Source organism: Ahaetulla prasina, chromosome 3 (genome assembly GCF_028640845.1).
Source record: "Ahaetulla prasina isolate Xishuangbanna chromosome 3, ASM2864084v1, whole genome shotgun sequence".
NCBI classification, from domain to species: domain Eukaryota; kingdom Metazoa; phylum Chordata; class Lepidosauria; order Squamata; family Colubridae; genus Ahaetulla; species Ahaetulla prasina.
The window spans coordinates 82,701,000-82,714,780 of NC_080541.1; the positions used below are offsets into that span (position 1 = coordinate 82,701,000).

Below are 13,781 nucleotides of genomic sequence, written 5' to 3' on the forward strand. Positions count from 1 at the left end.
TGTGAAAAGAGGGAGAAATGAAATTTGAGATTGATGGAAACATGGTTAGGGAAAACTTAATTATACTCAGTTTAAATTTCAGACTAGCAATTAAAGGGATTTTCTGATGGTTTGGCCATAACTCTTACGTGTCACTTTGAGAAATCCTGGTAAGTTGATGTTTTATGAATTTGCTTACAGATAACTCCCTTTTTTAAAAATTTCTTTTATTTATTTTTAAACATAGAATAAAAAAACCTCATCAAATCAATTCTGTTACAACGTGCTGCATGGGTGTTAACATATCTTCCTGTGCATTCACAAAATAGACATCTCGTTCACACATATATCTTATACTCATTTTTCCTAACATATCTTTCCATTTAACCAGTTACAGAATAAATCCCATATTTTATAATACTGCTTATCTTCTTCTTCTCTAATTTCAAATGTTAACTTACTCATCTCTACACATTCCAACATTTTTCTAATTATTTAATCTTGTGAAGGTAACTTTTCATTTTTCTAATTTTTTGCAAATACAATCCTAGCTGCTGGAATAGAATAGAATAGAATAGAATAGAATAGAATAGAATAGAATAGAATTTTTTATTGGCCAAGTGTGATTGGACACACAAGGAATTTGTCTTGGTGCATATGCTCTCAGTGTACATAAAAGAAAAGATACCTTCATCCAGGTACAACATTTACAACACAAATGATGGTCATAGGGTACAATTTAACACTTAATGATATGACACTTAATGATAATCATAGGATACAAATAAGCAATCAGGAACAATCAATATCAATATAAATCATAAGGATTACTAGCAACAAAGTTACAGTCATACAGTCATAAGTGGAAAGAGTTGGTGATGGGAATGATGAGAAGATTAATAGTAGTGCAGATTTAGTAAATAGTTTGACAGTGTTGAGGGAATTATTTGTTTAGCAGAGGGAAAAAACTGTTCTTGTGTCTAGTTGTTTTGGTGTGCAGTGCTCTATAGCATCGTTTTGAGGGTAGGAGTTGAAACAGTTTATGTCCAGGATGTGAGGGATCTATAAATATTTTCACGGCCCTCTTCTTGATTCGTGCAGTATACAGGTCCTCAATGGAAGGCAGGTTGGTAGCCATTGTTTTTTCTGCAGTTCTAATTATCCTCTGAAGTCTGTGTCCTTCTTGTTGGGTTGCAGAACCAAACCAGACAGTTATAGAGGTGCAAATGACAGACTCAATAATTCCTCACTGGATCAGCATCTCCTTGGGCAGTTTGAGCTTTCTGAGTTGGCGCAGAAAGAACAGTCTTTGTTGTCCATTTCTGATGATGTTTTTGATGTTAGCTGTCCATTTTAGATCTTGCAAATATGATAGAATCTAGAAATTTGAAGGTTTCTACTGTTGATACTGTGTTGTCTAGTATTGTGAGAGGTGGAAGCAGTGATGGGATTCAGCTAGTTCGCACCACTTCGGGAAAACCGGTTGTTAACTTTCTGAGCAGTTTGGTGAACTGGTTGTTGGAAGAAATCATTAGGGCAGAGAACCGGTTGTTAAATTACTTGAATCCCACCACTGGGTGGAAGTATGGAAGGATTTCTCCTAAAGTCTACCACTATTTCTATGGTTTTGAGTGTGTTCAGTTCCAGATTGTTTCAGTCGCACCACATAATATTCACAATCAAATATTTTATATCTCTAGTATATATCTCCAGTATAATTCCCAACAGAAAGATTTCTGGCTTGAAGTCAATATTCTTTTTGATCATTTTTTCCAACCAAGTGTGTATTTTAGTCCAATATTTTTTAGCTTCAATGCATGTCCACCACATGTGGTAATATGATCCAGGTATCTGATGACATTTCCAACATTTTTCAGATTTGTCCTTGGACATTCTAGCAATTCTTGTTGGGGTAAATGCCACCTGTAAAACATTGTATAGAAATTCTCTTTGAATGCTGTAGACATCATCATTTTATAATTATACATCCACAATTTCTGCCAATCCTCTAGGTCTATCCCATGACCAAAATTCCTCCCCCAAGCAATCATTATCTCTTTAACTTGTTCTTCCTCTAATTTCACCTCTAATAAATAGCCATACCAGATAACTCCCTTTTTTATGACCCTGTGATAGAGTCGGGGCAACTGGATGCAATAGCATTTACTGGCCAGATGCCCTTCCTGATGCAATGCTTAGTTCGGAGCAGATTTTTTTTTTCTTTGCGCCCAAGGAGAGAAACATCTGCTGCTACCTAAGACTGAAATCTCAACCTTCTGAGTGGGAGGTGAGCATCTTTACCACTAGGCCACCATGCCACTGGCTTACAGATAAGGGATGGGATATGGGAGGAAGAGATATTGGTTTTTAACCCTATAGTGGGTTAAGAGTTACTAAATTTTTCTATGCTTATTATGATAAAAGTTGGAAGTCTTTATATATAATTTTTCTGTTTTCCTTTTTCCTGAAACTTTTATTTTTTTTCTTCTCTTTCTGTCTTAAGTTTGTATTAATAAATTATTAATAAAATATATGAAAAACAAATTTTAAAATGATTTTTATAGGTTAGATAAATCAGCAGACAATAGCCAAACAAACTCGGGAGAATTGAAAAGTATGGGATTAAGAACCAGAAAAAAGAAGTGTGACTATAAAATTGGGGGTGCCTGCATTTTTCTCCTAATTGGTGGGGTTTTGAGCACAGCACGTGGGCTGGCAAGTAATTCGGAATGGATAGACTATTATGAGCAACACATAAAACAGCTTTGATGCCCCCCTGTGGTATGCTGACCATAATAGATCCAAACAGGTCTGTAGTCTCCTTACCCTTAGCAGGAAATATTATATATGGCACAGGTGTGACTAAGGCTGCAAGATTGTGCTTGGAACATAAGAGAAATTTGTGGCAGAGAAATCTAGCAATTACAGAAAGACGACTAAGTGGATAGTAATTGGCATAATCTTGTCTGTCTCCTTCCTTATATATTGGGAGAGTAATTGAATTGAGCCTATTTTTAGGGATTAGCATCTTCTATAGCAGAAGACAAAACACGGTATGAGTTATTTCATGTATTTTTGGATAAACGGGTAACGAATCCTGGTAAACAGTGTTAGAGATTTATTGATTGGGACATGTATGTTTGTATGTATGTATGTATGCATGTATGTATGTATGTATATTTTTGTAAGCAGCTAAATTGATTAATTGATTGATTGATAGATTGATTGATTGAATTTTTATACCGCCCTTCTCCCGAAGGACTCAGGGCGGTTTACAGCCAAAAAATAAAAACAACAACAATATACACATAAAACAATGAATTAAAAAACTTATTAAACAGATGGCCAAATTAAAACATTAAAATGATGCTATTTATTTTATGGAACATGGCAAGGGAAAGGGGAAGGCTAAGAAAGTTGTGCTTGATTGGAATGAATTTCCTCCTCAAGAGAAAGATGAGATAAAGAATGTCTATGGAGATTCTCCATCATCCAGGTCATAGTTGTCCCAAAGCAGGAGTGAAATCTAAAAATTTTCCCTACCGGTTCTGTGGGGGTGGCTTAATTGGTAGGCATGGCTTGGTGGTCAGATGACCGAGTGGGCATGGCCAATAACAATAAATAATAAAAATAATAAACAAAGTACACAAAACAATAAGAGGTACCAAAAACCAACTTTCACACTTTACAAACACACAACACAACACAACAGACTCACATACAATGTAAAAGCAGCTGCACCTCACCCAAAATGGCCCCTGCAACAAGCAGAAACCTCACACAGCCACAAAAAGCCCAAAAACCAACTTTCACACTTTGCACACATATAACACAACACAACTGACTCACACACACACACACACACACACAATGCCACATACAGCTTTGTGAGATTTTGTGTGTTTGTGTAGTTAGAGTGAAACACTACAGAAACACACCAAATCTCAGAAAGCTGCACAAATATTTTATTTTATTATTTTATTTTGTTTCGTTTTTAGATAAAAGCAGCTAAATTTAAAACTTCCTTAACTTTAAAACTTCCTTAACTTTAAAACTTCCTTAACTTTAAATTGCTATGTCTTAAAAAAAATCTCTAAAAAAACCCCAATTAACTATTTTTTTAAAGCTCCCCCCCCCCTTACTTACCCAATTGAAGGGACAAAGGAGGCAGATTGAGTTGCTCACCGATGAGATGGATTTCAGGCAGTCAGATTCAGTTGCTAGCTGATGCAATTGATTGCAGCAGTCGAAGCAAGGCTGGAATAGCGAGCGAGACCGAAAAAAGCAGGAAGCTGCCAAGTAGGCAAGTGGGGACTGAGCAATTGGGTAGGCATGGGCAGGGGACGGGGGCAGGGATTTTTGCTACCGGTTCTCCGAACTACCCGCTCCCATCGCTACCGGATCACATGATCCGGTCCGAACCGGGAGCATTTCACTCCTGTCCCAAAGATGCTTTTTTCAAAAGGCAACTGGACTTTTTTTCTTTGAAGATGTTTCACTTCTCATCTAGGAAGCTTCTCAGTTCTGAAGAACTGATGAGCTAAAGAACATCAGGTGATGCATTTAGTAGTACATAGGAGCAGGAATAATTTGCGAGTTTAGAAAGGGTATGGAGAACTTTTATGAATTGAATCTGTATAAATTATTTTTAACTATGTATCCCTTATAATTTGATCGCTTCGGTGTCTTTGGCTCGTTGTCATCTTGATTACAAATTGTATGGGAGTCAGCAGTATAATGTGGCTAAAAAAATGGAAATGACATTTTAGGCCACATTAACAGAGGTTTCTAAATATGGATAAAGTTTGCAGCAGCGTATCCAGTTCTGGCCACCAGACTTTTAGGCAGAACAAAATGAAACTGATTTAGAGAAACGCAGTAAGGGTGATCAGAGGACAAGAAATTTATTAGATTAAAAAACGTGAAAGGAATTTTAACCTTGAGCAGAAACACTGGTAGGGCAAGGAGTACGGTAACATTTTAAAAATATTTGAAAGGATGTAACCCTGAAGAAAGTCAAATGCTCTTGATTGCCTCAGTGCACAAGTCACAAGTTTTAAGTTATATGAAAGCAGATTCTGCTTTCTGCCAATGTTTGGAGTGGGGGAAGGAAACCTTTGTTATTTGAAAGAAGCGTTTGACAATTGCTCAGAGAGCTGAAGCTCGCCCCACCCTCCTCCCCATGTTGAATGCCTACGGTGAAAATCCAAAGAGCCGTCTTTTCAGGGATTCCTATAGTTTAGTAGTTTATTGATTGGTCTTGCAACTGTATCAACAAAATAATAAAATAAAATATATAGTCTGTAAATAGTGTTTGAGTAGTAAATCTTACTCAGTGGCCAGAAGGTTTTGTACCCCAATCCAAGAAGACACATTTGCTCTGAACATCTCTAATTATAGTATATTTAAGCACCGGCTGAAGGAAGGCGACACAATGCAAATCTGATGGAAGAATATCTACCAAACAGGCATTTCAACAAAACATTACACTTGGGAGTCAGGTAGCCCAGCTAGATGGCAGCATTTGGAAGATGTCAAAAAGCTAACCATGATCACAGTTGTTTCGGGCTTGACTAGGAGACCATCAAGAAAGAACTGAGCTACAAATTAGATGGAAGATGGAGAAAAAACATCTTGAAAGAAAGCAGTGGCCATTCAATAATATACTGTGTACTTTCATAAGTTCACCAAATCACCAGGACGGTCTATTTGGAAACAGGGTCATTATGTTATGTAGATTAAATCTTTGATAAAGGTTTACCCAACTATATTTTTCCTAGTTTTTGCATGGCAAATACAGGATTCTGAATGAAAGCGTAGACATGGACAACTTCTAACCCTCTACATCTTGGTGGACTACAAATGTCATCATAGTTTACGGCTAGGATAGCTGGTTTGTGTGTGTGTGTTTGTGTGTGTGTGTGTGTGTGTGTCTATTGGTATTTGGCTTTGTCAATCAGTGCCCACGGCTGTTCTTGGGAAATGATTAAAGAATCAATGCAATGCACAAAATATGCCAAAAATATGTCTGGATCTGTTAGGTTTAATTAGGCCTGAAACAGCCCCACAACATCAAAGCAAAGGTTGAGATGCACAAAGTATTTCCACAGAATGCTTGCCAAGAAAAACAGAACTTTATCACAATTATAGATAAGGACCAGAATGAGGAAGCTTTCTCATTGTGAGATCAACTATTGAATCATCTAGCTCAGTATTCTTGATAGTGACAATACCTTTCCAAGGTTCAGAGAGAATTACTTACAAAATGTGCTTACAAAAGTTATGAAAGTATCATAACTTTTTCCATGAGATGACATAGCCCCTCCCCAATACTTAGTCTGTTTAAATGTTAAATATTTTCTTATAAGACTGATAAAACATACACACAAACAGAAGTTGGTCGTTGTTCAGTGACTGTTCAAACTTAATGACAGTGCTGAAAAAGTGATAGTTACGACCCCACCTCCAAAGTCTGAAGATTGTGCAGCCTGCAGCCACATGGTCATGAACTGGATCCTTAGCATCTGGCTCATGATTACAATGTTCCAGCGAACCAAGTCATGTGATTTGTGATTTCTGACATTTCCTGCTGGCTTCCCACAAAGTCAATGGGGAAGTCGTCAGGGAATCAGAATTTGCAATCATGTGAAGTTCTTGATGATACACAAAGAGCTCAATCACAGCAACTGGGACTGCTGGAATTGCCATAGCTGAAGTGGTGTAATTTTGTACTTCAGGACTGCGTTGCTTAGCAACAGCAATTTCAGCCCCAATTGTTGTCACTACCTACACTAATCCAAGACGTGAAAAATAACAGCACCTCATGTAATGGAAATTAAGGCATGCAATTGCATTATCATTTCAGATTTGATGTTTCATTTGTTTTTGGGTATCAGGACAATTCCTTTTTGAGTGAGAATCCCAATCCTTTTCTGTTCATATGAAATCATACAGCAATTGTACTAACTATGGAAGAATGTGGAAGAAGATACAGATGAGTTCATTTTGGAGATATGCATTAGTTCCCAGAACCCAGTGTCAAGAAATCCTATTTGCAGGATAAAGTAAATGTGAAAAATAATTCCACACCCATTTATTTTTTCAACCACCCATAGTAGTCCCAGGAAGGGAAGGAAGCAGTGAGATCTGATTTCTCCTTTTATGAATGAATCGTATTCTTACTTACCTCTATATTCAAAATTATGGAAGGAGAAGGGGAAAGATATTGATTTGCATTTTTAAAGGGTCACAATGCCAGTCTTAAATATATAAATGGATCAGTATTTTTATAAAACTTCAAAATAAGTACAGTGTAAAAATAATTGTACATATAATTTCTTTGCTTTTTAGGGTTTTGGGTTGTTGCTTTAATCAACAACTGACTCTAGGTGGCTTGCTTAATAAGAAAATTATAAAATATAGGTAGTCGTTGTTTAATGACCGCTTGTTCAGCAACATTCGAAGTCACCATAACACTGAATAAATGGTACTTATGACCAGTCTCAAAGTTCCAGCTGTTCTGGCAACCCTGCAGTCATGTGATCTGGGTTCAGGCTTACAATTCCAGCACCCCAGTCACATGATCACCTTTGCAACCGTCCCTGCTGGCTTCCCACAAGCAAATTCAATGGGGAACCCAGCAGGGAAGGTCGCATAATGGTCCAATATGTTGTTTGCACTCTCCCACACCTGACAGCAGACAACGTAGTCCCACTGCATTTGGTTTGCACTTCAAAGTCACTCATGCATCCTTCCCCACCTGCAGTGGCCACCCCCGTTTTACTATGTTTGTGCCATGCCACTTAAACTGCCTGCTGACCTGCTTGCAAGCCAGCTTGGACTCACTTAATAACCTTCAATCCTCACTTAATGACAGCAACGGGGACGACTGGAATTGCCATCACTAAGTGATGTGGTGATGCGACATTACTATTGATGACCACATCACTTAGCAACAGAAAATATGATTCCAATTACTGAAGTCAGGCAAGTACTACTTGTAATATTTATTATATTTATTTATTATATTATTTAAATTTTTATACCGCCCTTCTCCCGAAGGACTCAGGGCGGTTCACAGCCAGATAAAATAAACAATAATATTACAATATTAATACTATTAAAATACAATTAAAAGACTTATTCAATTGGCCGAGATTAAAAATTTAGAATAAATGATAAAAACCCATTAAAAACCCCACAAATTTAAAAACTAATCCAGTCCTGCACAGATGAATAAGTGTGTTTTAAGCTCGCGACGGAAGGTTCGGAGGTCCGGAAGTTGATGAAGTCCTGGGGGGAGTTCGTTCCAGAGGGCGGGAGCCCCCACAGAGAAGGCCCTTCCCCTGGGTGTCGCCAGACGACACTGTCTCGCTGACGGCACCCTGAGGAGTCCCTCTCTGTGAGAGCGCACGGGTCGGTGAGAGGTATTCGGTAGCAGTAGGCGGTCCCCGTAATACAGTGATAATTAAAAAAACAACCCCAAGAATGATACTCAAAAATAAAACTAAAAACTTAGCATTGAGAATTTCAGTTAACTAATAAAAACTCTTGTGCAGGAAGGATCTACTGTATCCTTCAGACACCAAAGATTTAAGAGATGCATAGCGTCATAAAACATCCCCCCCTCCCCCCGGTCTTTTTCAAATCTAGCATAAAAATGCCAGATTTATAATAGCTGGAGAATAAAACTCCAGAGAACCACTAGATGGTAGTACAAAATTACTTTCTGTACCTCTTTGCTGCCCTCCAGCGGTTCTCTGAACCTTTGCAGCTCATCTACAACAGGCCTAAATGGATTTGCACAATGGTGCTACTGTTACACCTGGAAGTGTCCTTAATCCGAAATGCTGTAGTTCACATTTGTTTCAGATGAATTGCTGCATCGCACGTGACGTCTCAAGTGCAAGGCTACGTTAAAAAATGTTTATTTTGGAAAAACATGCGCAATCAAACAAGTGATTAGGTCCACTGTGATCTTTGTGGGAAGATGCTTGGAACGAATTGCATCATAATGCACAATCTCAAGGAACATGCATTTGTATGCAAAATTTTCTCTCTGATTGAATGGGCAAACACTTATAAAGCCAATTCTAGCCAACATTTACTTCCCTTGATTGTGGAGTACCAGCTGGCATTATTTCTTTAAAAGTAACATTTCCCCCAAGTTAATAACAACTTGCAGTGTACCTGAACATATCCATGCTGGTTTCTTAGGAACAGTACGGAAATGACTGGCTACTGTAGTGCAGTGATTTAATCAGGGAGTCTCAGGTTCAGCTCCACCCGGAGTCTTGGGAGCTCCCTGGGTGACTCTGACCCAGTCACTCTCTCAGTTCAACCTACAGTAGAACCTCTGGTCACGATAATAATTCGTTCCATAACTTTGGTCACAACCCGATTTGATCGGGTGACTCGAATCCAATTTTGGAAATTTGGCGCTAACAAAAAAAAAATAGCGCGGAAGGGGAAATCAGCCGCGGGCAAAAAAATTGTAAATTTTTTGATCGGAACCCGATTTGGTCCTAGTCAGAAGTGTTCATGATCAGAGGTTCTACTGTATTTTGATGGATTGTAGTGGGGAAAAATTGGGGAAGGAACATTAGGTCAATTGCCTTTTGATCCAGAAAAAGATGGGTTGTACCTCTTGTAAAAGAAATGAAGATTTAAGTACATGATTGCATTCTCTGGGATATTGTATTGTTTGACTCCTCAATCTAGTCTAAAGCTTTAGAAACCTCAAGAATTCCCACAAAATTCCTTGTTGTACAGAACCTCTGGAGAGATGCCAAGCATCTGCGTAACACTGTAAATGTAAATTCTTGGAACAAATAAATACTATTAGAAAAAGCCGTCATTCAAGACTACATTCATCACATAGAATACTATCATGCAGGTGGCAGAGGATGCATCTATATTTTACACCTGAAAGTTCTGTAAAAGTTCAGGCTACTTGTGTACCAAAAGGTGAGGTATGTGAGCTCCACTGTTCTTTTAAGACTATTCCAAACTAGGGGTGGTGTGGATTCCAAAGCAGAGTGCGTTTATTATTATTGGCCATAACTATTTTTATCTAATACATTATTGCATAAAGTTTGCTAAGAGCAAGGATAAGACACAAAAATTTGTGTTCTCTGTAACCTATTTCACACTCGAAAGGGGACTTCTATATCTTTGGTTAAGGTAATAGGTTGTCTGTTTTTCTATTTAAAATGATTAAGAATATTGCTTGAAATACATATGGTTTATAAGGTTTTTAATATAGGAATGATGCATTGCTTTCCTGTTTTCATAAGAATGACCAGACTAATCAAGCAGACCTTTATTATCATTTATCATTATGTATGTATGTATGTATGTATGTATGTATGTATGTATAAAATTTGAGGCACAGCAAGGAAATGAAGGCTGTTGTATGACTATCTTCACACCGCTGAACAGGCATATACATGGTTTGTACAACACATTGTGAAAATAATAGGTTGACTATAGGTCAAAATGGAGAATTACACAAGGCAGCAAAAAGAAGGTGGTTGATTAAAGTAAATATGTAGGACTGGTCATAACCCAATTGTTCTAAAAAAGCAACATACAGTAGTAATCTGAGGCTTTTTCTGCAAACGCACTGCAGTTCTTCAGATGTGGAGAGATTAGTCATCTGGAAACCAAATCATATTATTCTATTTTTTTTTTACCTTGGTTAGAGACAGTACAAGGTTACAGCAGAGACTGATGTCTTCACATGAGGCCAGGGGAAAGTGTTATTCTTTTGTACACTGCATTCCAGAATCTAAGAGGTAGAATAATCTTAAGAATTAATCCACTGAGTTTTCTACATGCCTTTTAAAAGTTGCTTTTGCTGCAAAACAAGAAATTAAGACATAGAGGCTGGGGAAAATATTAAAATTTACAAGAATGGCTACAGATCAAAGTTCAAAAGGGACCTCAAAGCTATAAAAATGCATTTTCTGGGGAAAGATGAAAGAACACAGGATGGAGAATAAGGACAACACTTTGCAGCACTTTTAAGAGGTGTTAAGAAATATTAGTTTTATTTTAACAGGTTCACAGCTGAATATTTATTCTATAAAAACTTTACAGATTGTACAGTTTATATATAGTTCAAACTACTAGAACAACAAAAATTAGGTCCCACAGATGCAAAAATACTGTACCAACCCAAGGAAAAGCAGATTTATACACTGTACATCTTTCTGCTAGGATGAGGTGGTCAGGCTCCAAGTATAAAGTTCCAAACTGTACAAAAATAAGGTTTAATTTTTCGCCATTCTTCATACATTCAGTAAGATTGCAAGTATAGATATCTAAATCCTAGTAGATATCTGGAGTAGGAATCATCATACACTCCCAACAGGAATGTAAAATATGTCTATTTACACAGGGCACTCTTGTATACCAGACTGTCTCATATGCACCCTGATCCAGAAAAGGCATGAAGGGAAAACAGAATTTCACTAGCACATTGTCCTTCTGGATGCAGCCCCATGCGCACAAAAGGGCACTCTGTGTGTTGGATGGGAAGATGGAGGGGTTGCCTCCAACAATTGATTTAGGGGTTGTGAGGCCACGGATAGTAATCCTGCATCAAATATAGCAGGAGTCTCCAACCTTGGCAACCTTAAGCCCGGAGGACTTCAACTCCCAGAATTCCCCAACCAGCAAAGCTGGGAGTTGAAGTCCTCCAGGCTTAAAGCTGCCAAGGTTGGAGACTCCTGAAATATAGACTGCCAAAAATGCATCTACGTACCCACTTCAATTAAAAGCACTACTCCTGTTCTCTGTAGGGCAACCTCATCTCATGCCTTGCAAAATGCCTACAGCCTGTTGCTGCACAGAGAGTTCTCTGGATCAGGGTCATAGTGTATAATTAAGATTAAAAGCATTGACAAAAAATAAACAACTCAGACAAGGTAGCATGAAAAAGGAATAATTAATAGTGTGCCACACAAATTTTAACTTATTAAATAAAATATATTCTACAGGAAGCTAAAGATGAACATAATATATATATTTTTGGTGTATTTCTTTAAACAAGCAAATAGAACAAAACAATGTATATAGTTTTTTTCACCCAGCAATAGAAGCAATTATGTAGTAAAATAATTAAAAAAAAAACCTAAATTTTTATAAATCCACTAAGACTAAACTATTATTTAACCCATAGTATATATGGTATTTCAGTGATTCACTAATACTGCAAAACAAAACTTTTTTTTTTTTTGTGATAAGGAACTGGCATCTTCATGCTATCTGGGTAAGAATGGGGCACGTTCCCCAAAACAAGGAGGACTGAGTGTTTGTATAGAATAAATCCTGAGCACACTTAGGGATTTGGGGGAACAGGGGCATTTTCTATATAGGGTACTATTTTCTTAAAAAATATTTTTTGTGTGTGTGTGTGTTTGTGTTTTTTAGAATACATTATTTGAGGTATTTTTAAACCTTTCTCAAAATTCAAGGCAATGCCTCTTCTTAACTGACTTTTTGGGCAGTGAAAGTAAGGGCCGGCCAATACCCGTTTTAACTCTGGACTCTAGTGAAAAAATAGTCATTGCTTCAGGACTTTCCTGCCACATACAAAATAATGCAACATCTCATTTTATTCACCACTTTCTTCTGATACAGTACTAGCCAATGATAACAAAGTAGAAGACAAAAGTTTGGTAGTGCACTCCATTATATATTTTAGTTTGTGTATATAAAGAAATATAATATATATATTTATATATATATATGTGGAAAAAGAAAAAAAAGTTCAATGCTTAACATACAGTACTTCTTTTAAAAACCCTTGACCATAAAACCATGTTCCTCTACCTTTTAGCCCACATTTTCTGAGCCTTAGGTATGTTTTATTTTAATTTCAGTTAGGGTATTGATGAAAAATCCAGATGTCCAAGTAAATACAATCCAGTGTCAATGCGCATCTCTTCAAAATTCATCAATCTTCTTCTGTAAGTATTTTAACATTGAGTCCATCCCTTGAGCAGAACCCCAAATTTTCTTTAAAACTTCACACTCCTTATCATTGGCTTGTTCCAAGTCCACCTTCATAATACTACGAACTAAACCTTTGGATTCTTCAAGTACCTACATTAAATTACAAAAAGCACAGGAATGGTATTATTTAAAACTCAAGACATGTTTTAATCACAAATAGTGGACAGAGAAAAACCACGTGAATGTAGACTGTTGTGGTAAGTGCACAGCATTACTATGGATGTCTCGTAACTGAGAATCACAGCTGGAACACAGTTCTTTCTCTTTTAAAAATTAAGCCATTCACCTTTCCAGAGAGGGCTCAATGGCAGCCACTTCTCTTTAAGAAGGTATATAACAGAGTAGGCATTTCATACACAAATGAAAAATAAGCACATTTCTATTTTGTCATAGTTATAGCTACTCTATCCTAACTCCATCAATGCTTGCTTTTAAAAGGTCACAAAATATTTAAAACATTTCAAAACATTTATTTTAGTAACATAAATGTCTAAATGTATTTTTTTAAATTAAAGTATGGATTTCTAAAGTTATTTTGCCTTCAACACTGCATTTTATACTTTTTGTTTCTGCCGACCTAGGGACTGAATTGCAAATTCAGAGAAGTACCAAATTAAAAAATGAACAGTATATTCCAATCTATCATTCAATCTGGGAAAAGATTCAAACAAATAATTGAATCATAGACCTGAAAACTGGAATACTTCCCACATCTAAATACTTGTACATTTGAAATCTATCAAGAGCTATTTATCTAAAAAAGTAGAAAAAAACCTAACAAA

The 13,781-nt window shown here is 37.0% G+C and overlaps 1 protein-coding gene across 3 annotated transcripts in view; it reads right to left on the minus strand.

The window, feature by feature from the left end:
• Positions 1-12,398: 12,398 nt before the first annotated feature.
• Positions 12,399-13,781, minus strand: part of CDYL (chromodomain Y like) — a 180,036-nt gene continuing 178,653 nt past the window's right edge. For all 3 annotated transcript variants that reach the window (XM_058176565.1, XM_058176566.1, XM_058176567.1), the window contains one exon: positions 12,399-13,089. In XM_058176565.1, the coding sequence (XP_058032548.1) occupies positions 12,931-13,089 (159 nt within the window). In that variant the 3' untranslated portion in view covers positions 12,399-12,930. The remainder of the gene's footprint in view (positions 13,090-13,781) is intronic.